Source organism: the organism of the source record quoted next, unplaced genomic scaffold, assembly GCF_019419815.1.
Source record: "Pyrus x bretschneideri cultivar Hongxiangsu unplaced genomic scaffold, Pyrus_bretschneideri_v1 Contig1, whole genome shotgun sequence".
NCBI lineage: Eukaryota > Viridiplantae > Streptophyta > Magnoliopsida > Rosales > Rosaceae > Pyrus > Pyrus x bretschneideri.
This window is the reverse complement of record NW_025999390.1, coordinates 13,820,259-13,846,300: the sequence shown is the minus strand read 5'-3', so window position 1 is coordinate 13,846,300 and position 26,042 is coordinate 13,820,259. Positions and strand designations below refer to the sequence as shown.

General features: G+C 37.8%; 3 protein-coding genes and 1 pseudogene across 3 annotated transcripts; 1 reads left to right on the top strand and 3 right to left on the bottom strand.

The window, feature by feature from the left end:
- Window positions 1–211: 211 nt before the first annotated feature.
- Window positions 212–5,916, bottom strand: LOC103950253 (annotated as a pseudogene).
- A 4,266-nt stretch (window positions 5,917–10,182) lies between these two features.
- Window positions 10,183–12,441, top strand: LOC103950256 (sm-like protein LSM1B). The gene is made up of 5 exons (XM_009361446.3): window positions 10,183–10,321; window positions 11,075–11,143; window positions 11,255–11,370; window positions 11,476–11,538; window positions 11,949–12,441. Exons 1-5 carry the CDS (start codon window positions 10,261–10,263, stop codon window positions 11,991–11,993), a joined length of 354 nt encoding a protein of 117 aa, XP_009359721.2. The 5' UTR covers window positions 10,183–10,260; the 3' UTR covers window positions 11,994–12,441.
- A 2,269-nt stretch (window positions 12,442–14,710) lies between these two features.
- LOC103950293 (pollen receptor-like kinase 3) lies at window positions 14,711–17,428 on the bottom strand. The gene is made up of 2 exons (XM_009361484.3): window positions 16,018–17,428; window positions 14,711–15,279 (listed from the first exon to the last, which is right to left on the bottom strand). Exons 1-2 carry the CDS (start codon window positions 17,426–17,428, stop codon window positions 14,711–14,713), a joined length of 1,980 nt encoding a protein of 659 aa, XP_009359759.2.
- A 2,269-nt stretch (window positions 17,429–19,697) lies between these two features.
- Window positions 19,698–25,035, bottom strand: LOC103950254 (inter-alpha-trypsin inhibitor heavy chain H3). The gene is made up of 13 exons (XM_048587590.1): window positions 24,479–25,035; window positions 24,103–24,258; window positions 23,761–23,973; window positions 23,574–23,669; window positions 23,334–23,450; window positions 22,953–23,222; window positions 22,500–22,656; window positions 22,219–22,296; window positions 21,779–21,879; window positions 21,443–21,613; window positions 20,928–21,002; window positions 20,577–20,663; window positions 19,698–20,290 (listed from the first exon to the last, which is right to left on the bottom strand). Exons 1-13 carry the CDS (start codon window positions 24,869–24,871, stop codon window positions 19,937–19,939), a joined length of 2,268 nt encoding a protein of 755 aa, XP_048443547.1. The 5' UTR covers window positions 24,872–25,035; the 3' UTR covers window positions 19,698–19,936.
- Window positions 25,036–26,042: the final 1,007 nt, after the last annotated feature.

The window sequence follows — 26,042 nt, the reverse complement described above, 5'->3', positions numbered from 1 at the left end:
GAGTCCGACATTGTTATCCAAAAGACATTTTGACGCAACTTGCCCTCTAAGATTACGTACGTGTCCCACTTTACACCCGGTTCCACCTGAGTTTATTTTCGTTTCTGTGAAAGGAAGCAGAGTTCCAAACTTGACTACCTGAAAGGAATTTGATATGGTTAAGCGATCTCTTGAGTTTTCTGAGTGTGCAGTTATTCGAGGTCTTTACACATAAAAACACAAGCATTTCAATTGCAAGCAAAGTTGATTAGTGTACAACATCAAACTACGCCCCCTTTTTCTTCCATGAACTGAAAAAAATTCGGTATATACAACTCCGTTTAATGAAAAATGTATAAGGTGGGAATGGGAGAAACGCAAACAAGAAACTAAAAATAACATAAAATGCTCGGTCGATCTTCTTCCTCCCAGGTTGCTTTCGTTAACAGACATTGAAGTGGTTGACCTCCAAAAATCTGAGCCATTACGGAAAAGCTCTCACCTTCTCAAAAATCATAATCTATGTCTGTCATGTTCTGGGACGCAGAGTGTTTCACCAGCTTTCCTTGCTCATCATACCGGTCAAGATTTTCGCAAGGGGCAGGGAAGATGGTACCTATTACACGACCTTGAACAAAGGCACACTGGAAAATGTGCTTCTTTTTGTATGTTAGCCCCACCGACATATCCCGGAAAGTCACATTTCTGACTGGAATCTCTTCACTTCCATGGATACGGACAGGCACGCGAACTCCCTGTCCATGGACACTTGTGAAGCTTATGTCCTCGAGCACTGGAAGAGCCTTTGGATCATAGCCCCCGTCGGGGTGCTCATTGTAGTCTGTCTTGATAACAATTCCAACTCGGACATTGTCAAATGTCAGATTCCGATAGGTTATTTGTCGCACATATCCACCTCTTCCAGGGGCAGTCTTGATCCGAACAGCACGCCTTGAGCTCCACACAAGCAAGTTCTCCACCGTGACATTTGAAACCCCACCAGACATCTCACTGCCAATTGATACGCCAGCACTGTTGCATTACAGCCAAGGGTAACTTTGAGCTACTTCTAATAGACATAACATTATTATATACATACTGAAAAGGAAGTAAAGGAATAGTAACTACCAGGACACTGGTGAACATTCTATGCATACTCAAAAGGATGTAAAGGAATAGTAACTACCAGGACACTGGTGAACTAACAGATAAGTGAAGCCTACGTACGACACACATACGAAAGATTAACCTTACTAGTGCATTTACCGCTGGATTGCATCCAGAATTGAAGCCTAAAAGCCATACAGGTAAATCCGAACAGTTTTCTACTCAACATTGATGAACTGTTCATTCCTCTTTGCCGATTCTTTTGTTTTTGTTGCTATTTTGTATTTTTTTGGTTGACACAGCAAGACAGACTCAAACCAACTGTAAATTATCTGATGATCTAAAATGATGATCATATTCCAAATGAAAAGAATAATTGGAGCTTGAGTAACAAATGCCCGGACAGAGTCTTAGGGAATCTGAACGGGAGTGCTATTCTCACTACCTGTTGTCCTCCCCCACTCTAGCATGTAAGGGTAAATACATACTCTGCAATGGAACCTGACTGGCGCTCCCCAATTATAGTGATGAAAGAAAATAACATGATGCCAGGATATGCAATTCAGTACTTTTTTTAACTTAAAAGATGGCAACAAGAATGCAATGAAAGCCTGCTAGAAGCATAAGATTACCTGACCATAGAGCGGACAACAAGATTTCTAATGAGTATATTCTTTGATGGCCGTCCATAAGAAATACCATATTGATCCCAGCCACTCTTTATTGCAATTCCATCATCCCCTACACTTATGTAGCAGTCCTCAATCACCATATCCTCACATGAGTCTGTTTATACCACAAAATCAAAGTTAATTCAATATTGGTTAGATAATAAACAAGAATGAAGCATACCAGTAAAATTACAACACAAAACAAACAATTTATAGCTCAAATTATATATGAAGAGTGTTCACAACAATTCCAGATTGAAGTCAGCAAGAAAATAAGTGAATTTTGTCTTCTCTCTCTTTCTCGCATGCATACATAAGTGTCGAAGAGAGACAGGGGAAGGGAGGATTGGGGGTGGGGGTGGGAAGGGGGTGAGAATGAAGGTATACCAGAAAAGCAATACATCTTTTATGATATATTTCAACGTTAATTCTTCCTTATCCTTTTCGGTCATCATCCCTAAAAACCACAATTGACTACTCCACGTTCATCATCACACCTGTTTAGCTGGTCCGTAAAACCACAAAACCTATGAACTCACATTACTGAACGTCTTGTTTAAACTTTAAACAATCACTGAACAATACACTTTTCAAATTATGCCCTTTGTTCCGCACAATATCTTATTGTAAATTATAAGCTCATCCAAATCATGCCTAAGTAAAAAGAATGGCAATCCATTCAAAATAAATAGTGTTATTCAGCATATCAAACATATAGTTGGAGGAAGAAGCCCCCCCAGTAGGACCCACTTACCAGGATCTATTCCATCAGTATTTGGAGCTTTACGTATGGGAGCCAAAATTGTAACATTTCTAATTGTAATGTTCTTGCAGTCAGTATGGATGGAGTGTCCAAAAAGGAGAATCACGCAAGGTTATATTACTGATCAAAATGTCGCTAGACCACATAATCTGAACAAGTGGACCCCGAGTGTTGTTGAGAAGCTTCTGGAGGTACTTCTTCCACCATGTTTGACCCTGTCCATTTATGGTACCATTATGCCCTGTTGGTCAGTGAATACATAAATATAATTAGAACAAACCAGAAATTGAACACTTGGAAAGACAACAAATTTACAGCCTGGATTCTAAGATAACAATGTCCACAGGCGTTCTTGATTGACATAAAGAATAAGAAAATTTTAAAACAAACCACAACATATTACTTGTGTAGCAAGCAAGATGTGATGAAGCATGCATGGCAAAGGGGATCGCTACAAAGAGAGATTTTCTAGACTTGAAGGCTTATGCCATAACATTTTAGGATCATCAACTTCCCTGGGATGCATGATGGCCAAGTGATGAAGAGAAATGAAACAAAGGCAAGTCAAGGGACATGTCTGACAAGAGTAATTTTCTCAAGTAAAAAAATACCTGCCTCTGGTATTATATTCATGATAGAATTACACTGCTTTTATCAACCATTTGCTTTATAGACAATCATTTTTCAATTCTTTCATTGTCTATACCATATAAAATGTCAAGATCAACCCAATTCATCGTTCAACATAAGACCTTGGGTCAAAATTTAAATTGGACCAAAAAAAATAATGTTGGTTATTTATCCACTATAAGAATTTATCCTCCTTTCTCTTTGAAAGAGAAATGACTAAATAATTTTTTATTTACAAGTTCTGCTAGTAAATCATGTTTGACTGCTAAGATGGCTAATTCATCTAATCTTTCCTGGATTTTTTATAATGTCTAATGTCAACAAATAGTATTCCGGGCCAGAGGCTATAACAACCAAAGGAAACCTTATTTGCGTTTATGACATCACACTGGAGTCCTACTTAGATTAGATTTTTAAAGTAAAACCGCGACCTTCCAGTTAAACACCATTGCTATGAAATAAAAATATAGCTTAAATAGGAAAAGGATGAAATATCTAACCTGTTATAACAATATCTTTAAGATTTTGGCCATGAATCAGACTTCCATATCGGGGCCCAGGATGCTCTCTCCCATACCCATAGGAAGGCAATGGAGGCATCAAGGGCCAATACTTCTCATCCTGTCATGCACATAAGAGTACGCAGCATCAGAAATAGGCTAAATAGCTATAGTGTACAGGCTAGAGAGAGAGATAATCATACGAGTATGCAGCATCAGCAATCATCGGAGGGGGAGAGAGAGAGAGAGAGAGAGAGAGAGAGAGAGAGAGAGAGAGAGAGAGAGAAATAGCGAAACCGTGCCAGTATGTGTATTTTGTGTGTAAAATGATGAATTTTCTCACTGGTTTGTTAAATCTCATTGAAGGATTGGAATAAACTTTACAGGGGATATGTGGGTGATGATGCCCTTTCAAGTCAAATTCTCATCTAAGGTATTAGACATGTCATGTTTATTCTACAGATATAGGCACTGGGTTAAGCAGGCAGGCAAATCATATATAAGTGTGTGCATCAATTGTTTTCTAGTTTGTCAATCCCCAGCTATAAGTTAACAATTCGTACAAATCTGGAAAAGCCATATGCAGGGCTCATTTTCAGAACAACAATACAGGCTTTTCACAACCAATCTAAAAGAATAAGATAAAGAAGCAGATATTCCACAAATAACTCTAGCAATCATGTTTCTCCAACGCGATTCGGTTCATATTATTCCAAAACACATCATATAATTAACCAGCAATTTAATCTGGATGTAAATGTCAGCATATGAAGTTGTTATGCTTACTACTGAAACCTAGACAAGAAAATCCTAATGCTCTAAAGACTTTGCTAGCATAATATTTACAAATCAACAGTAGTATTCAGGATGTCTCCATGTTTTAATTCGAAGTAAAATAAAAGGTGGTAGGTTAAATAAAGTTTGAAGCTTGCTACCACCACCTAATTAAGTACGAAGCTTACTTTCGTTTGATTATTGACCAACATCAAACCAGTCCTATGCACCTCAATAAACAGACTTCCTTTATTATTATTGAACCACAAGTCCTAAACAAATTGTTAACCATTCCCATTCCGTTTATAGCAAAAACCAAATGAAGCATATGAGGAATGAACTTTACATTTCCTCACAACCGAGATTTCCCATTTGAAATTTTATTTTAGATCTTCGTCTAATGAAAATATCTTGAAAGCCATACTTTACATCTTACCGAGCAAAGTAACCACAATCACGATATAATCACCATTACTTCCAAACTATGCATAGCAAATAAAGAGGAGAACTAACATGCAAATCCAAATAAGAAAAGCACATAAGGGATACCAAAAAATACCTGATTCATGTCCACATTTATAACTACTATCAAATGTCAAGTTCTAATCAGTATCATATCGAAAAGTCAAATCAAATTGCAGCCCTCTGAAGAAAAGAGCTATTAAAGTCCTAACAGCTAAGATTTCCCGTTTCACCGAAAACAAACAAATCGTAGCAAAGTGGAAAGCTTTCACATTTCGCTACGAAACAGATACAAATTCAAGGCAAGTTTTCACATTTTGAAACGAATACAGAAACTAATACAGATAACAACTGACCAGAATACCAAAAGCGTTACCTGAATCCCAAGTATCTCAGCATCTTCAGCAAGAAACAGAGTCATGTGACTAGTGAGATTAAACGGCGCCGTAAGCCACCTGCCCGGAGGCACATTGAGCTGCCCACCGCCTTTCTTCCCCAGCTTAGAAATAGCCAGCACCGCCTTCTCAAACGCCTCAGTGTTCAAAGTCACCCCATCGCCCACTGCCCCGAAATCCGTCAAATTGAAAGCCACCGGCCGCAGCTTCGGCATCTCCCTCGCCGAAGCTCGCCGGAATATCGAAAACCCATTTACAATGTTCCTTTGCCACACGAAAACTGAGGCGAAAGCGGCGATCCAGAGCACGGTGAAGAGGGTTTTGTGGGAGGATAAGAAGGCGGGGCACCAGCGCTTCAGGTCCAGCCTCTGGTGGTGGAACCGCCCTAGTGGCAAAGTCTCCACCATGGTCAATGCGACCTTGAAGCACCGTAAAGCTGTGATATTTCCGAGAAATAGGCTATTGGGTTCTGCCGATTCGACTCGGAAAATCGAGTGGAGGTGGGGATGGGAGGTTGGGGAAATGGATGAGCTTGATTTCTGAGGACATGGGATTTCTGGGTTTTGGTAAAAAGGGGTTGGACTGGACGAGATTGGGTGAGACGTCGAATGTTGGTGGAGATTGAGAATGGGATGGATTTGGTTTCAGAAATTGGGAAGTTTGAGTTCAAATCAAGGGGAAGGTTGTTGCTCTCAGCAAACCAGAAAACAAAGTTTGGAAATTCGCAGTGATGCAAGTGACAATGGAACAGTTGATCTCATGGAAAATTTGATGCTGCTTGTATCAGGGAGGCCACGTGTGCCAAATTTTAGGATTATATGCTCCTATATTTTGTTGCCAAATCCAAATGCTTGAGGTCTTAGGTTCCTACGGTGTGATATTATTATTCATTGTAAAGGAAAAGTATTAGGTTCGATTTTCGTTAAAAACGAATTTGAATCATATTTAGTACTACAACGTGGTATTCCTCTTCATTGTAAGTGATAGGTCTTAAGTTCGATTTTTGTCAAAAACGAATTTGAACCACAATATTGCTAAATCACTTCTCCTTTTAATGTAGATAATATCGTTTGTTAAAAAAATACTGGAAAATTGTTGATGAATTTCCTTTATTAGGTCAACAATTAGCATGGAGGCAAATGCTTAGGTAATCTCAAAAATGTGTTATTTAATAAGAACTTTTTCTTTGTCATTTGTATATTTTAGGGTGTAAAGTTAAGAAATGTGTCTATTTTATAGTATGAATGAAATAATATTACAGGTGGTAGCTTCACAAAAATAAAAAAAAAATTTATTGATTTTCTCACTTATTACGTAAGAGAAATATTAAGCGACAAGATTACATTGACACGTGTATCATACACACTCATATATCAAATACTTAATAAATTTTATTAATAAATAAAACACGTATTATAAACAAGTGAGATTAAAAACATCATATTGCGAAATGACAATAAATTATTGATTATGTCTGAAGGCGTCGCATTTAGTTTTTTCAAATTCATTGTAATAGATTGCCATTAAATTTGTGTATTAATTTATGGTTCAAACTCAGTCTCAAAACTCATTATTCTGGCCTTCACAATAGAATGCAAATCGAATGTCTCTTTTGCTGCAATGTGAAGTAATAACATTGCAGAAATATATACATACATATATATATATATATATATATCTACAAATTATATATATATGACAAGAAGTCGAGTGGTGACAGATTTACAATAGGGGTGTGCTATCCACATATCTCATTTTACTTCTTACAATTTATTAATTTATATTCGTTAATTTTCTTCAATTCATTTGATCTGATGGCCGAAAATTATAAGGGTGTGTGAATATCTCACCCCTTTACAATATTCATATGATTCCTTGGTCGCTACAAGAAAGCAATGTATGGATCACCCACACTACCTAACACACTCAACTGGTTAACGATTAATTATAGTGTAATATATGTATACCAAAATTTTGACATATATTTTCAAACAAAACAGTTGAGCTGTTGCATAACGTTCTTCTAACTGCTGTGCATGGTAAACTTGAATAAAACAAATGTCATTAGTTACATTTTCTTTTGCTCTGATCGCATTGTGACAAAATATTTGTGTAGATATTTCTTAGCATGAAATAAACGTACCATGTATAATTTATGAAAGTGAAATTTATACCCATGGTTAAGGTTGAGAAAAAGTAGAGGGATGTGTGAATTGAGTTTGAAGCTAGATGTAAACAAGACTTATGATAGGGGTGAAGTGAAATTTCTTAAAAGGAGACGATGCACAAAATGGGATTTAATTGCGGATGGATGGAGTTAGTGACGTGATGTGCCTCTTCGATGTCTCTTTCAGTGGTAATTAATGGTTGCCCTAGAAAGTTCTTTATTCCCTAAAGAGGATTGAGACAAGGGGACTACTTATCACCCTACCTCTTCCTCTTAGTGAGGTTCTTTCTAGAAATATCAGCATTTGCTACTATCCTTAATTTGGTGCAGGGAATCAAACTGAGTCGTAGCGGGCCTGTGATTACTCACATGTTTTTCGCCGATGATTCCCTATTTCTTATGAAAGCTACCAGGGAGAATTGTAGAAAGTTGTACAAACTGTTTGATGACTTTTGCACAACCTCAAGACAACGAATAATTTTGACAAGTCCTTGGTGTTTTTCAGTCCTAAAGATTTCTCACGTTACTACTAGTTGAGTTTGAAAAAGTTTCTAAAAAGTTTCTAAGCAGACAGTCGAGCTTGAGACCTGAGAGAACAAGTACTAAAAATGCAGACTGCGATGAGCCGAAAGAAAATGTTAGTCGATTCCAGGCTCAAGCGCAGCACGAGCGTCGTTCTCAGCGTGGGAAGGATGTTTGTTTAGATAACGCAAACTCCGCCATTGGGAAGAAGTCACTTTCTTTTCTCCTCAAGAAAGTGTTTGTTTGTAGAAGTGGGTTTGCACCAGTTACTGCTGCTCCTGGTCTAAGAGATCCAGTCCCTGAGTCTAGGATGGAGAAGGTATACATCTATTATACAACAAATATATATACACATATATATATATATATATGAGGGACGGACTTAAGTTGTCAGATTGTCAACCTAGACCACACATCAAGTGACAAAAATTCATGCAACAATTGCAATTAAGAGAATGATTCCCTATATTATAGATAGGCCAAGGCACATTTTTGGTTCATGTAGTTTTCACAAAGTTCAACTTTCGTCCCTGTATTTTCAGTTGTATCGAATTTCGTCACACCTGTTGTTTGGTAACTTTTGTTAGTTTGTTGTACGAAATGGTTATGTGCACTACACGCTAGAAGGTAAATTTGATGGATTTTGTACTAGAATTGAATCAGCAGAAGTTGAAGGATGTTGTCATAGTGGAACAATTTGCCAACTATAGAGACAAAATTTGATGCAATTGAATATAAATGTAGCCAAGTGAAACTACCAATAGTATATTGAACTTTTATTAATTTTTTAGACGAAATTGCCATGTATACAGCTAGATAAAATTGACGAAATCCATAAGAAGAAATCAATAGAATGTCCTTGGATGTTGAAACGATTTTCAATACTTCAGAAGAAGATATATCTCCTTTTTTTATTTCTTAACATTTTTTGTTTTGGGTCAAAGCTAGATGCTGAAGGCAAATACTTCAGAAGAAGATATATCCCCAAAGTTCAAGTAGTTCAACAATGTCCATGAAAAAGTACTTGAAAAAGTCGGGCGATGATGATGAAGGAAGTAAATGGGACAAGACTGATTCTGAATGTAAGCAGTTAAAGCATGATTAGGACATGGATTAAGTGGCTGTTAGTGCAAAGACATATGCTTTGGAAAGTTATTATTTTATTCACATTTTTTCTTGGTTGCAGATATCGTTCTAGAGATATAGATTTACCATTACTTGTACGACTTCTTTTAGCTTCAGTTCAAACAATATTCAGGGTAAGTTTTTTTATGTAGCTTCGTTAATTAACTAACTTTAACTTTAATATGCAGATTGCTGTCAATCCTAGCCGCAAAGTTGATCGGTTGCGCGCCAGAGTTTGCTTTTGCAATGCTTCAAATGTGACGTTTTGCGTGGATATAAATAATATATGGAATTCCATTCATTTGGCCTGTGTTTGATTGGAAATTTGGAACGTAATTATTCAAAAAAAAATATAACGAAATAAATCAACCGTATATCTTTCATAATTTCATCATAAAAAAGAGTATCATCTTTCGTTTTTTCTTTCTGTCATTTTTCCCCTTTGCATGGCAGATGGAGACTGTTTAAACTCTTATTATTTATATGGTGTGCTGCATGATATTGTGATAAAAGTTAGTTTAAAATAGCTATATCAAAATAACGCGATGAACAAATATGTTAATACATTATTAGTAATTTTTTTAAGATTAATGTTAGAAATACGATCTATTTAAATCATGTTTTATAAGTCATATGATGTGGTTGTTGATAGTTGATTTTTTTTTTGTTTTTTTACAAAATATTCTAATGCTAATGTGGTATTTGTATTAAAGATTAATCTAATCCGACGCTCCACAAAAAATCTACCATTAATCAAAGTTTTCCCCATTAATAGATATTTTAATCCCAATCCTACCAAGTAATAAAATCCAACAAAAAATAAAAATAAAAATCTGTAAAAAAAAGGAGTAATAAAACTTAAAAAATCGAATAAACAATAATGGGAGAGAGAGAAGACCGATAAAAAGATGTCATCTTTTCGGCCAAGCCGGTGACTTTAATGGTCCAAACCCAATTCACAATCTTGATTTTTATTGGGTATTGTTGGAAATTTGGAATTAGGGTTGGTGGAGGAAGTGTGTGATTGAAAGTGAGTGGGCTTTCAGGTTTTGGGGATTTTATTTTTTTGGTGGGAAGCAGCCAATGCCATTGGGGTTGACGAGAGTTCTTCTGGAGTAACTGTGGGTGTTGCAATTTCGAGTTCCCAATTCCCGGTAGATACTTCATGTCGTGGGCTGGAGCAGAAGATACTTTCCTTTCCACTTCTCTTGCAACCTATCTCGACAGTATACTCTCTCTCTCTCTCTCGATCTACTTTAAAGTGATTGAAAATTGGGTTTGGTGATTTTTCTGCTGTTTTTGTATGTTTTAGCTGTTAATTGCCTTACAGAGTTTTTTTGAAGTATTTTGTTGCTGTAATATTTGTTGATTTGAAAAGGGTTTGAAGGCTGCTGCTTTACCGTTCGATTTGCAGATTCCATGTTGCATGTGCTGCTGTATTGCAATTTTTTAAATTCATGTATGAGGTACAAGGAAGATAAACGAGTAAAGCTTCCAACTTTAGGTCACTGACTCTCTGCACTGAGTAACTCTAGTGCTGTTTAATTTCAAGTGCTGAATTGTGCATTGGGATATAGGTGTGGGAACCTTTTGTCCCACTTTCTTAGAATCGAAATGTATCTTTGATACATAAGCAAAAGTAGAAATGGTAGTTATATTTTCTTAAAGAAGAAGGTGATGATGAATCAAGAGATTTGAATAAGAAATGAGAGCCAGACATTCGGGGTATTAGAAGTGCTCGCAGCATCACTTTGTGTATTTCCGTCGTTGAATGGCTAGTTTGAGAAAATGGAAATCCAAGCCGTATTCATAAGGCCTCAAGATTCAGTCCAGTAATAAATTTGACTCAGACATTAATTTCAAGCTTGATAGTTCAACATTATATATTTGTGTGGGCTGGTAGTATGTGTGGTTGACAAAAGATATTTAATTCATTACAAAGTACTTCACTTATTAGGAATTTATATTTATTTTTTCAGAAAAGCTTCTTGTATTATTGCGAGATGGACGAAAGTTGTTGGGATTGCTACGATCTTTTGATCAGTTTGGTAATACTAATATATCACTCCACGTAGCTTACTGAGTTCTCATTAGCTTTACTCTTATAATCTCTATTGAAACTATTGCTAACGATGGGTGGTTTTCTTTCATCTGCATAGCTAATGTTGTTCTTGAAGGCGCATGTGAACGAGTAATTGTGGGTGACCTTTATTGTGACATCCCATTAGGTCTGTATGTTATCCGTGGGGAGAATGTCGTCTTAATTGGGGAGCTGGTATATTGCATTCTCTTCCAGTTCTGTTAGACTTGATGACTGTTAATATTTTTGGAATAGTTTATCAGTTTTTTTTTAATTGAATTCTTGTTATCCGCTTTACAGGAATTGGATAAGGAAGAGCTTCCCCCGCATATGACTTTGGTACCAGAAGCTGAGATAAAAAGGGTAAGTCTGTATATTCATCATTTAAAATTTAAATTGAAAATTCCAATCTGCAATGCTTATGGTGTTAGCATTAGGTCATATTGAATGCAATAAATAGATGAAGAAAACTCGGTGAATGCATCTGTGCCGTAGATATAATTCCTTGCACCTATCCGAAATTGTCCTGCCACGGGTAACAAGGAGCTTCGTTGTGTACTGTGCTATTTTTGATTGGGAATAATAGTTCACTTTGGTTCTTCCCAAAGCAAGCACCTCGTGTGTTGGCCGGATGTTGCAACCTTTCAATTAAATTCTTTCCTTTCAAGTTTCCATGTATAAATGCATTTAAGTAGTAAAAGATGCAATCTTTGTATGTTCTTATTCTGGTTGCTGGGTTAAATTGTTCTTTGATATTGTTCTCTTCTGTTCAGGCTCAGAAAGCAGAGAGGGATGCAACAGATTTAAAGGCTCCATGAGAAAAAGAATGGAGTTTCTCGATTTTGATTAACTTGCTCTCCCATTTTATTGTGGGTTCAGGCCATGTCTGCAAGTTTTAGTGCGACAGTGACCCAATACTTTCGCCTAAATATGAGCGCAAAATAGAATAGAAACTGTATGAGTTCTGAGCGGTCATCAACAAAGGGGAGAAGGGAAGTTGTGTTGTGGGTCTAGTAGATGCGAGGCAATGTCGACTATCTTCCCACGTTTCTTTTGGATTTGATTGATGCGTGCAAGCATGGTCTCGGGTTCTTTGGAAGTGATTCGGGTTTTAGATTTTCAATTGCATCTCTGTCGAACATGCTTGTTTTGATTTTCCATGGGTTATTACCTGTTGTGGAGCTTCACTTTTCATGGCACATTCGGTGTTATTTATATTTGTAAGATTGTAATTCTTGTTTAATCCATGTTATATTTTAGTCATAAGATCTGTTGAAGCCAAAATTCAGTATGTTTTTCGCAAATGATCAAAGATTTGATCATCAAATCCCTCCAATATTTAGTACAAAATCTCGAAATTTGACACGGTCCGATGGATCAGCTTTTCATTCATGCAATCTGAAGTTTGAACAATCCTTAGCTACTTCGAATCCATAAACATAAGCATGTAAAAACTCAGAAGTAACATCGTGCTAGTACAATCATAATATTGCAGCACCAAGGGCTCATGCATTATTCAGGGAAGGAAAGCAACGTAACGAGAGGCTCGTAACTAGGAAAGCCAGAAACAAGGTCGGAGCGTTTTGCCAACTCAAAGTCCTGGATACGAAATGCAGGTGCACAAGTACATCCCACAAGAGAGTAGTGAGTACTGGTTTGATACTGAGATGCTTTTATAAAAAGTGGGTATAAAAAAAAGCTGAGCTCAAAAAAGTGTTTGGTAAACACTTAAAAACAGTTTATTTTCATAGTTTTAAGTGAAAAAAAGCTGAAAACGTGAAGTAGCAAAAATGAGCTTATTCTCACAGTACAGCAAAAATAGTTTTTTTTCAAAGCACAGCAATACCAAACCAGCTCTAAGTCTCGGCATCCCCAGAGCGGCCTTGAGCAACGCCCCATCTGGTGAAATGCTGTCGTCCTTTGTTGGATGGGAACCAAACCACACATTTGGTAATCTGACAAAATGATATAAAAAGAGAGTAAAAGGGAGCTAATATCTTTGGACCAGAACAACATCGACCCTGGGTTGGTGAGCTTGGGCCTCCATTGAAGGATAAATCTGAACGGCTGAACTTCAAACGCATCGTGGAGGGTTTTGGTCTCGATTTTCATGCAGGGTTGATGTACCACAACTTTTTTTTGAGAGAAATCACAATCTCATGGGTTTAGAAATTAAATATATAATCTTGAAAGCCATGTTGTAAGTGCTTCCATTCTGCATATGAAGTATGAAATACAAGGCTTAGACATCCATGGATGGGGTTGGGTGGTTAGGATGGTGGCTGTCAGAGCTGGTGTGGTTGGACTCCTTTGCTGGCTGGGCTGTTTAATTTTACGGGTCGTCATGTTTTAACGGGTTGGGTAATGCTTGGTAGTTCAAATTCTTAAACCAAATTTTGTAAACCAAATGATATGGTTGTTGATAATTGAATTATTACTTAAGTATTTATTAACATGCTTATTTTTTATTAGTGACACATTATTTAGTTTGCAAATTTGATTTAAAATTTCGGTCTCCCAAGCATTATCTTTTTTCTTTTGCATTTCCTTGTGGGACAATTCTTAGGGGACAAGTTATAGACAAAATGTGCAAACTAAATGATGTGCCCAATAGAAATGAGCATGTTTGTCAACGCTTAAAAAATTATCCAATCGTCAACTTTCATGTCATTTAATTTACAAAATTTAATTTCCCTAGCATTACCCTTCCTTGTGTCTTTCTTTTTTCTCCTCTTGCCTAGATGATTGTTTTATAGGCAAAGTGCCTTTCAACCTAACAAACCTACCAAGACATTTTCTTTGACAATTTTGTAAAGGTAATCATACTTGGTTGCTCACATTTATAAGTGCGTTTACACCATTTACAACAATATATCTTCTGTGTAATTGTTAATACCAAGTTTATTAACCAAATTTTATTGGTAAAATAATATGACAGTTTTATTTAGTTCAATGATGAGCTAGTATAAAACCTCTTTTATCTATAAAATGTAGCTTTGTTCTTTGGCAGTTTTGAAAGCTTGGTAAATGACAAGTCTTTAAAACAAATTCATGTGATACATGTATGTTTAGTCAAGGAACATGTATATACATGATTGAATCTCTCTGTTGGTATTCCTAGCTAGAAAAAATAAAATTATAAAGGTTCCTTCTCTGTACATCTAAATTTAAAAAGAAAAAGAAAAACCCAAGAACTAAGAACCAAACCTTCATTCAGAATAGAAATATCACTTAATATATTCAGTATTTTTCACTAAATTCCATTTTTCTTCCCTTGTTCCATTCCAACACCCTTTCTCTCTCTCTCCCCTACCCTCTTTTTAACTCACCTATTTATATGCATGGTAAGGAGAAAAACAAAACACTTCCTGAATTATCAATGTTCACTTGTTTGCATTAGCTTCTGTGGGTTCGCTCATCAGCCCTTTTAATTTCTCACCTTTGTAAGAAAAACCCATTTGTCTTGAAGTATGCATTGAAGTATACCTAGCAAGCGCATATGTATATGCAATATGTATGCATGCCTGCATGCTTCTCAAACTCGTACCTCTTCAATCCTCCTAATGGCTTCCCTTAAATCAAGCCTTTGCTCAGGCTCACTCGTAGTGCAATCAGCTCCAACCATCAGAAGCTGCAGCATTTGATCCACTGAATCTGTCTCACTTGCTATCTCTGGGTCTAGCAACTCTTGCTCTCTTTGCTCAGCCATGGCTGATTGGACCCACTGAACAACGTCGGTTCCGCCTTTCCCGTTGCTCAGATACTGAGATGGGAACTTCCCGGTGAGGATTTCAAGGATCACAATTCCAAGGCAGTATACATCGGCTTTCGGAGATATTTGCTGGGATTCTATGTACTCTGGGGTCCTAAAAGCGAACATGGATTGTGCAGCATTGCTAGGGTTTATGAGGGGATGTAAGGCATAGTCGTTGAGGACGGGCTCATAGTCTTCTTTTAGTAGAATGTTGCTGGACTTTAGGTTTCCATGGGGCAGGTCATAGGATGCAAACTCTGTGTGGATGAATCCCATTCCACATGCAATTCCTTTAATTATCTGCAGACGGGTTGACCAATTCAGCTCCGAATGAGAAATTCCACGATCACCTTCAAATTTAAAATTGTGCATATATTTATCAGTCTAGTTAGATTTTTATGAGCTACAAACTTATAGATGTATACCACCAAGAAACAAAAATTGAAGTTTGTAGCCCTATTTTGTTGTGTTCGTCTAGTTAGAAGTGTCTTTCATTGAACAATTTTATATTATTAGACCATCAACCTAAATCGTCGATAAGGTGAATTCTAATTAATAGTATAGTTGCATAACATTTCATATTCTAATAAGAAGCAGAACCCTAATTTTCATTACATTCTCCCACATCATCCCTAATAGGGAAAAGAAGTTTGGTATTAGTTACCAATCTCCATTACCCGGTACATTATTCAGATTTGGTTGATAGTCTACTGATATTTGATAATGTCATCTAATCATTAACAATGTATCAAGAATTGTAGATAAGAAGTCCAAACCATTGATTAGAATGATTACGTTGCCCCTAGTCTAATTTTCATTAGATTTGTCATACAAGGTAAAAATGGTTTGTTACTAGATAGCAATCTATAATATTTGGTATATATATGTGTTATTTGGCCGATAATTTACTTATATATAATTAATAATATCGAGCAGTCCCAAATATTGTAGATTGGTACCCAATATTAGTCAACTATGTATCAAGTAGTGTAGATGATACTCGTTACCAGTGAATCAAACAAACATGGTTCTAACATATAAACAGACCTAAGTTAAGATTAATTGAGCAAACTTGGACAAACTCATACCATGCAGAACGTATAGCAAGCTGCCCTTAGGAATGTATTCTGAGATCAACAGCTTCTCCTCTCTCCTATAATGGTAAGCCAAAGGAGTCAATATATTCTTGTGTCTTAATCTTCCAAACCTTCTCATCTCAGCATCAAACCCATCTCTCCCCAACCTATTCATCTCCCTCATCCTCTTCACTACCACCGAAAACCCATTAGACATCACCGCCTTGTAAGCTGATCCCAACCCTCCATTCCCTAAAACCTCCGCCGCTGCCTTCATCAAATCCGGCAATCCAAACGTACCCTTTTCCTCATTCACCATCAAAAGCTCGTTCATGCCGTTTTTCCCATGATTGGACCCCTTCTTCGAGTCCCCGCCACCTTTTCTGCTATTGCTTTGGTTGACCTCCGTGCTACGATTTGACTCATTCGTGCTTCTCACGCTGCGATTTGTGGTGCTTGGAACATGAACGTCAACCACCTGCTCCTGTACATTACGATGGTCATCCATGATCTGTTCTTTGCCGAGCACGTTGAAATCGTCCTCGGGTTTTCGCCTCTTCTTTGTGAGCAGCACGTAAAGCAGGAGTAGAACCATGATAGATGCAATGACACTGATGACTATGATGATGGTTTTTGATCTTTTATCTTCCTCTTTCTTAGATGGAGTCGAGTGCGGCGTCGAGGGTGGTGACTTTGATGGGGATTCTGGTGGAGGAGATGACGGTGTTGGAGGCGGCCCGCATGATAACTTGAGTAGCCCGCCACATAGTCCTTCGTTTCCTTCAAACGCCTTGGGGTCGAATTTCGATAGGGTTTCCGGGATAGGACCTTGTAGTTTGTTTTTCGAAAAGTCGAGTGAGTTCAATACTCCTGATTTTAAATTCGGGATAGGGCCTGTGAATTGGTTTTTCTCCAAGTGAAGTTGTTCTAGCTTGGTCAATTGGGTCAATGACTCTGGGATTTTTCCTGTGAAATTGTTACCGTTGAGGTAAATTTTCTTCAACGACGTCAAATTGGAAAAGTAGTCTTTTGGGATTTCACCGGAGAAGTCATTTCCCGCCAAAAACAAGGATTTCAATGCACCAAGCTTGTGGAAATCTGGAATCAGACCTGAGAATTTGTTGTTCATGATATTAATGGTTCTGAGGGTAGGAATGTCTTTCAATGCATCAATGTCAATATTTCCGGAGAGACCCATGTTGGGGAAATGGAGACCAGTGATGACATCTTCGTTGCAGACAATGCCAGCCCATTTGTCGTTACACGGGGAGGTGTTTGGTTCCCAGTTGTCCAAGGGATTGTCTGCAGGAGAGAGAGAATTCTTGAGCTTCAAAAGAGCTTCTTGTTCTTGTGACAAGGAGAGGGAGAGGTGAGGGGAGGAGAGGAAGATGAGGAGGAAAAGGAACGAGCGAACAGCGACCATTTGACAGGCCGGAAGGGGGACAATGTGGTGTCGTTGTCTCCACCGGATAGAAAACAAGCGCTGTTCGAGATGGGGTGGTGGTGTTGTGGGTGAGGGTTCGGTGTGTTTGTTTTTCATCAATGTAGGGTGTACGAGAGGGGAGGGGAAGGACGATGAGGGGAAGGAGTTGGGTGTGACATGTTTAGGTGGGTGGGGTGTATTGGGGGGATGGAGATTGCCAGATTTTACAAGACAATCTAAGAATAGAGATTCAGCACAGAAGAGAGAGGGCTGTATTTGCCTCTTGAGGGAGATTCAGAGAGAGAGAGAGAGAGAGAGAGAGAGAGAGAGAGGTGGAGGTTGTGGAACTTGCGTTGACCTTTTCAGCCACTGGATGCCCCACATTTCAGGACTTCAAATTCCAAAAATTACACACAAAAACATTCTTTTCATTCATTCCTTTCAGTTGGGTAGAGTTGGTGGAAGGAGACATCATATTCGCGGTGCCACCCTTTCACGATTGATCACAAGTGAACGGGTGTTGTGTAAATAATACTACATAGCCAATAGTAGAAACTAGATTTTCCATCTAGATTTTGATCACTAAGTACCGGCGCTATCTGCAAGAGAATGCATGCAATGTGGAATATGGACGGACAACGAGTTCATGTGTGAAATTGGTTGTGCTACGTTGCCGTGTCTCTATTATTACACCACGATTTTCTCAATTTGATTAACTTCGTTTAAGAAGAGAAACAAGATTCATATGTTTTCCACATAGTACTACAGTTTAGTGATATTCCTCTTCATTTTTAAGTGAAAGGTTTTAGGTTCGATTCTCATCAAAAACAAATTTGAAAAACAGCAACCCTCTCCCTTAGTGTAAATAATATTTTTTGTTAAAAAAAAAAACAATAAATTTTATCTCTAAAGTAGCTATTAATTGTTATTTGGTCACAAATTATTTAAATATAGACTCTTGCAACTCTTATTTTTTAGATAAAAACCTACTTAATTCTAAACATCCAGATTCCAAATAAATCCAAATTTGAAAAAGACTGCTAAGTAGAAAAGTAATTGAATTATTGTTACAAAATATTTACAACTTGTGCCACAATTTTCAAACTCTAGTGGTGGATTCGAAAAATCAAACACCGAATCGAACTCGAAAAAATCGAACTAAAACAAACAAACCGAACCGAACCAAAAACTATTGGTCAGTTTTAGTTTTGGTGATTCAAAAATCGACCCACTCCCCCATTTCTGTCTGCGAATTCAAACTCAAAACGCAGTTAACCACTGTTGCTCTCCTCTCATGTGTCTCTTTCTTGTTAGGTTAACTTTTTCCGGTGCCTATTTGAATTAGTATTTTGTTTTTAATATCAACCGGGTGGGATTAAGCATCAAATGTTAGAAGCTTGAGGAATAAGCAACGACTAATGAGGGTATGGAAATGGAAGTTACAGGTTCCAACCGACGGGCTGACGCGGAAAGAGAGAGAGTCGGTGAGGAAGGAGTTGACGGAGGAACATACAGCGAAGTCATTGCTGACAGCAAAGCCCACGGAGCATTGCATTTCCCATTCGGTTCAAGGGGAAAGAGAAAAGAGGAAGAAAAACAAAATATTTTAGGACACAGATTTTCTGTTGTGTTTTTTGTTTTAATGACTCCGGTCATCCAACATCGGCATTTATTTTCTAGTTTGATTTGTAAAGGTTTTATCCTTGTGGAACCCCAACCTTTTCTATGGCCTGTGACATTGTAAGAAACTTGAAGCATTTTCCTTGTATTCTCTCGGAGAGCTGCTTGGAATTTCTGCATTGATTTCAGAAACATATATATATCACTACTTGTATCTGCTTTGGATATTCTGTAGTCTGTTGTGAAGGGGGTCGAGAAGGGCGCGACGAAGATCTAGGAGACTTTCCATGACAGAACAGTGGACTCGGAAGTAGCAGTTGAGGAACAAGTTGGAAATATAGTCAGAGAAACTCATATTGACCTGCAGGAAAACTTAGTACTCTCTTTCTGCTAGCATTGAAAAAATATAGTCACTGTGATTAAATTTTTCATGGAAATAATGAGAAAACCCTCAGATTCGAATGTTTTGGGACATTCTTGTACCAAATTACATTTTTTTACTACGGAAGAAACTTCCGGAGATCGAAATCTAAGTAAATCCCTTTGCAATCGGACATAAATTAGTATCGAAATGCAAGTTTTAAGCCTTCTGGAAGCACTACGGTTGTGAGAATGGCAAGGATGTTTCAAATGGGAAAGTACACAACAATTTCATCCAAAAGTAAAAAACACATTTTTTAACTTTTAATTGTAACCATATATATCATTCTTCCTGTTGAAATGTACTGGGTTCACCCACTGTAAAAAAGAGATCCCAAAACAGTAACATTATAACAGTAAGAATTTCTCGTCTAATCGCTGTCTAGCTGTGCGTATTTGATGCCATGAACAAAATCCTACATACACTAATCTTATTCTACAAGATTACACAATTCGTACGGTCAAGATTTACGATCCGCCATCTCCGCCACAACATCCACGACAGCAGAAGCCACAGCAGTTGAGGCAGCCGGCACATGCCAGACCAGTGCAGAGCTGGGTGAGTCCGTTTGCACATTGAGGATTTACCTTGGAGCAACAATGGATGCAGGCCATGCAACAACATCTGTACCACATTGAGCCACAGCAACTCGAAGCTGCTCTCACAAAAATTTCAGCAGCTTCCGGGAGTTTTGGTTCTTCGGATCCAGGAGGAATGTTCTCGGCTGTTGCCACTAAGTTGCCAAAGCCAACAGATAGTGTTGGAAGCAACGTCGGTTTTTCAGAGTCTTTCGTCTCGTTTGTGCGGTTTTTCTTTGATGTCTGTTATGATGTTTATTGAATAATCAATCAGAAAGATGATCCATTATATTATATCAATACGAAAGTACACACTTTCATCTATTTAAGTTGCAATCATTTTGGAAATATAAAAAAATGTTCAAAAAAGACATTCTATCACACTATACGGTGAAGAATAAGTTAGAAAGGAACACTAATTTTGCATGACGAAATTGTTATGGACTTGATGATAACCACACGATATGTTAACAATTGTCCCAGCAGATGAACAAGGCAGAATTTAGTTCTGTTTTAGAAAAATGCTTACCTCTTGTGGTTCAGATAGGTCTTTGTGAAGTATCACCATGCGCATATACTCACTCACGACATTGGTCTGCATGCTCAGTTTAGCGACCTGCAAATAGTAGGATATAACATCAGAATATTTGTAATTACTATGCAGTGGAAACTGATTTGTTAAATTAAGTGGCATATGGCACAACTTCGGAATCAAGGACCTGGGGTAAGATTTTCATTTTGAATTTTTGGTTTAGAGATAGAGAGGAAATACGTGGAGGAAAAGAGAGATAGAGGAGGTCGAGGGAGGTGGTCATCTTTTTGTAACCTGTCTACATTTTAATTTTTAGGGTAGGGGAATGTAGTGAAGCAAACAACAAACCTTATCCTCAAGCTCTTTGTTATCTCCATACCATGCCCGAGCAGTCAGCAACTCAATCTGTCCTTTTGCACATACCTGTACAGAAAAGGAAAAATTGTCAAGAAACAGGAAATAAGGTACGGTCCTGGCAATGACTTCTTGTAAAATTCGCAAGACAGGTGGATTTATTTTAATTGGAATAAGAACGTAGAGAACCCTAACTTGTACTGAAATGGCGAAATGAGTCATTGGTGTGATCATGCATGAGTTCTGAAACAGATATTTTGTACGGGACTAAGCAACTACAACTTAAACCAAGATAAAATGAAACGTGAACTGGAACCATACAAGCATGGAAAGAACTGTACAATCCAGTAGGAGGTAACACAAAAAACACCATCATTCAGTTCACGAAAATACAGAACTGGCAAAGCCAACTCAATAGCAAAACTCATCAAAATTATTCTAAAAAGATTTATGAGCAGAAGTCAAACTGTAGTTATGCTCACAAGTGAAAGGCTTAGTAGTGCCCTTACCCTGTCAAGAGGTATGTCCTTTGCATCTTGTAACTTCAAATCAATCTCGATATTAGACATATCGGGTAGAAGGCCTTTAGCTTTAAGTGAGCTGGGAAACTTTCCTCGGAATTTGCCAGATACAGTTAATGGACTCTCAGATGAGAGGTCTGGAATATGGGAAGGGAACACCTAATGCATAAATTGCAGCGTTGTCATGGAACCTCCAAATAAATTGCTAAAGTTGATGTAAGTTGGATAAATTGTCCAAAACAATACAGCGAGTAAGTCTATGTTTAATGTTGGTTTCGCGTTGTAAATGCAAAAGGTCCATAAACTTTTAAAACAGAATCATACCTCAACATCATCAAGATCATCCAGTGTTTCAAGGGTTATATTTGTAAGAATCACAGATGAGGCTCTGGTAAATAAGCTCTGCATTTGAGACTCGACCAAATCTGAAAACAAAAAAGAATAAAGATTAAGGATTTGATAACTACAGCTAAAAGAAGTCAGCATAAATTCCTGATATACCTTTAACATATTTGTTCATGGCTATATGACAACAGAAGGTGAATCATATAATTTGTATGATTTGAAGATCAAGTTTCTAGAAGCCTAGGGCTATTAAAGCTTTTTATTTGACAAAACAGACCAAGATTCATACAAGCGCCAAGGTACAGTATTGGTATGTCTTATAAAATATCAGATACTTCATATCAGCTGAAATACAAAACATATGTCTCCACGATATAAAATCCATTCGAGAAGAAAACAGTGAACTAACCTAAACTAACCTATATCATACACAGCATCATATTGGCCCCTGCCAATCATTGCAAGCATCCGCAGGAAATAATGGTTGCAGAATGTACCTGGAATATTTCAGATAAAAGTTAGCCAGAAGGTAGAGCATACAATAGTTGATTTTTCTCCTTTAAATGCAAGTGTACTAAAAACAATGTGTGCTTGATGATAAATAAATGTGACTTTATGCTGGCTCAACTGATATTAAATCATCAGAAAGAGTTTAAAAAATACTGGCCTGATCTCTAATGGCACAAGCAAAAACCCTTACCTATTCCAAAAGTGTATATACGTGGAGCTATAGGACCTGCTTCTGTAAGACGATTTTTCATGACATCACAAATGTGCCTCTCATCTTGAACAGACCCATCAGTAACAAGGAAGATTAGAGGAAATGAACCCCGAGTATTGGATAGCATCTCTATTGCCTAAATCAAAGCGACAAAAGAAATTTATTAAACCTCAAATGATGTCAGGGGTTAAAATTTACAAAGGTAAACTGAGAAATATGCATATCCACACACCCACACACACAGACACACACATCCAGATGCAGAATAATAGACCATTAAAAATGGTTACTCCTTAAAATTGTCATTTTTGACTGCTATAAATTACCTTAAGAGATAGCCATGTTCTTATGCATGAAAGAATCACAAAGAAACATAAATGGTAAATTTTAATGGCAGAATTCACAAAGAGGCAAAGGAGCATGAGAAGATACTTGGTTAAGGGGAGGCAATATATCTGTATTGCCGCCAGCAACAAGATTTATGCCAATCCACTCAATGGCCCTTTCAACAGCCTCCTTGGTAACCGATTTCATTGATGTGGAAGATAAAAAAGTCTGTCCATTAAAAGCTATAATGCAAAACGAATCTTCTGGATGAAGCTTTGAGAGGGCTGCAGACAGTACATTCTTAACATCATCAAGTGGCTTTCCCTGCATACTTCCACTAATATCAACAACAAACACTACATCCCTTCTGAAAACCTGAAAGACCAATTAGGAGGGGTAAGAATAACGTAAATTAAAAAATCAGAACACAAAGGGTAAGAAATATTCAAAGAGAACTGCATAAGTTGTATTCATTATAACAGCAACCTTCCTGCTCTGCTCGTTTATTGGTAGAAGATAGACAGAGAAGATTTCTCTTTGATCAATGTCATGCATGGGCGGTGACTGCACGAGAACAGCACCAAGTGTATGACTCGACAAGACCTAGAAATGCACAAATATATTAGAATGACAAAAACATTGTATAATATGCCCACATGGAGCTGAAAAGATTTCTCAAATATGGTCAAGCATCTAGCTGGAAATAAAAATGCATGCAAGCCTTACCGTGTATGAGAAATTAAAGTTGGTATTTGACCAATTCAGAACATCTGCCTCGTACAGAAAACCCAATTTCCCAACTTGGCTTATTCCCCGTAATTCCTGGAAAGTCAAAGCAAAAAATATAAAAAGGTTGCCACCTTGCTTACAAAAAATGATACGAAAGCCCTCAGAGTTATGATCAAAGCTGCACCTTCAAGGAATGACTAACTGTCTTGCACGAAACTTCAGTTCCAACGCAAGAGTTCACGTTTAATTGGATCTTTTCTTTTTTCAGGTACTTCTTTCCCGGGGGGATGACATACTCCGGAAAAGTGAATGGTACATTCAAAGAGAAATCGCCATTTGAATACGATAATTTCTGAGACCAACTCATTTTGATTGAGATATTGGCTCCTCCGTTGACCTTGAATAAAACAAGAAGAGTACATTCCATAGAAAAGAGCAAGAATTAAAATACACGACTCCGAATGCTGATAAAAATAGCAAACTGTACAAACAAAAAGTATGTCGATTCTTCGTAAGTTATTATTACCTGAGCTGTTGTTGATGTGAATATATGAGGTTTGCCTCTGAGAAAGCCTCCCTCTGCATTGGCCATCTTCTCCATCTCCTTCTCATCTTCCAAATGACTGAGTTGAGTATGGTACGATTTACCGTTTACGTCGACCTCAACACCTAGAATTGAACCCTGTTAGCACAAATATATGATTTGCTTAACAAGAGGGATCAAAATCAACACACCCAAAAATTCAATCAATTTCAAAATATTTCCAAATTTCAGTAACATTATCATCATTAAATTCAAAACTCCAACAGATATTTCAACAAATCAGAGACTCCAAAGGAAATAAATTAACAGACTGAATACAAAAATGCAAAAAAGATAACTTTTTTTCGAATTTACGCACCTGTTCACCCATAGGAATGGCAACGCGGCAACCGCAGCCCTTGCTAGGCTTTACGCAATGGACCCTCCACGACCCGGAAAGCCGAATAAAGGCGGTGTCCATGTAGCAATCGACCTCGAGCTCGACCCGGTTCATCGTCAGCGGAATGAGGGCCGGGGGGTCACACCTTCCGTGCACGTGGGGCTGGTAGCTGGGGATATCCGGGTTGTCGACGATGGTCGGGTCGGAGATGACCGCGTAGACCATCGGCGCCTTAGGGAGGAACGCGCACGACGTCACTTTGTCCATCGACGGCGGCGGCTTCGGCGGCGACACCGCTCGATCCTTCCCGAAGTATAGTCGTTTGGAGAGCTTGAGACCGTCATCCACGGCTTTGGAGAAATCCTCAGCCATTTCGGACGATAAAATGGGGAATTTCGGATCCGAGAACTTGTGGGTCTGCAGGAAATCGGATGTTATAGCGAATGGGAGTCGATGGGCGATCGCAGAATTAGACGAGCGAGAGAGAGCGAGACAGAGAGGGAGATGCGTGTGACCGTTGGGGAACGCTGGGGCTTTGTCTTTCTTTTTAAAATATTCACAAGGCGTTATTGTTTTTCGATGCGCTCGAAAACCAGCTGGCGGATTGACGAGTGAAATCGCGACGCGTGGAGGAACGGCGGGGCATTTGGATCTGGTGGTTCGCGGAGGGCGCAGGGGAGCATGTTTGGCGCGTTGTGATGCGCGGGTATTGGCTGGAAATTGAGAGCGTTGGTGAATGAGAAGCACGTGATCGTGGCTTTTGGATAAGAAGGTTAATCTGACTTTTACGGGTGATTACGTGGATGATTAAGTGGGTAATTAGAGAGCGAGATTGATTAGGACATGGGTCCTTGTTTTCTAAAATGCTATGAGGACATGTACACGTGGAGCGTTGAGGTGACAAACCAGAATGTCGTCCTTCTGTCACTAACCATGTTTTAGTGGGCGGACGGTTTATGAAGTTGAGATCTTAAAAAATTATAAACAAGAGGTCAATATCTTAAATATTGACTAATTATGTTTTGACAAAAAAAAAAAGAAAATTAAAAATATAAACGAGTAAAAATGAGAGTCGAATTCTTAAATTTTTGACAAATATCATCTCTACTAATTAATAAAACACTTATTGTTAACCAAAATCTTATAAAATGATCAGTTTAACTCTCTAATTAAAACAGAACATAAATAAGAAATATGAGGTAAAAATGTATTTCACACAACCAAATTTTGCTTTTTTTTTTTTCTTTTCAAAGTCTCACATACATGTAATTCTAATATATCTCTAATTAAAAAAAAAAAAAGGCTTCCCACTCCCACATTCTTTGTCACTATCTTCCTCTCTCCTTCTATTTCAAAAATAAAAATAAAAAATAAAAAAAAATTCTCACACACTTTGTATGTATCCATATGCTAGTATAAGATAAAAGCAAGATACGAGAAAAGTTAAAGCAAAAAATAATGATTTGTTTACTTATTTATGGGCGGATCAAAGACAAAAGTGAAATTGTTTTTTTTCTTTGGAGTCTTGACCTGAACGAAAAGG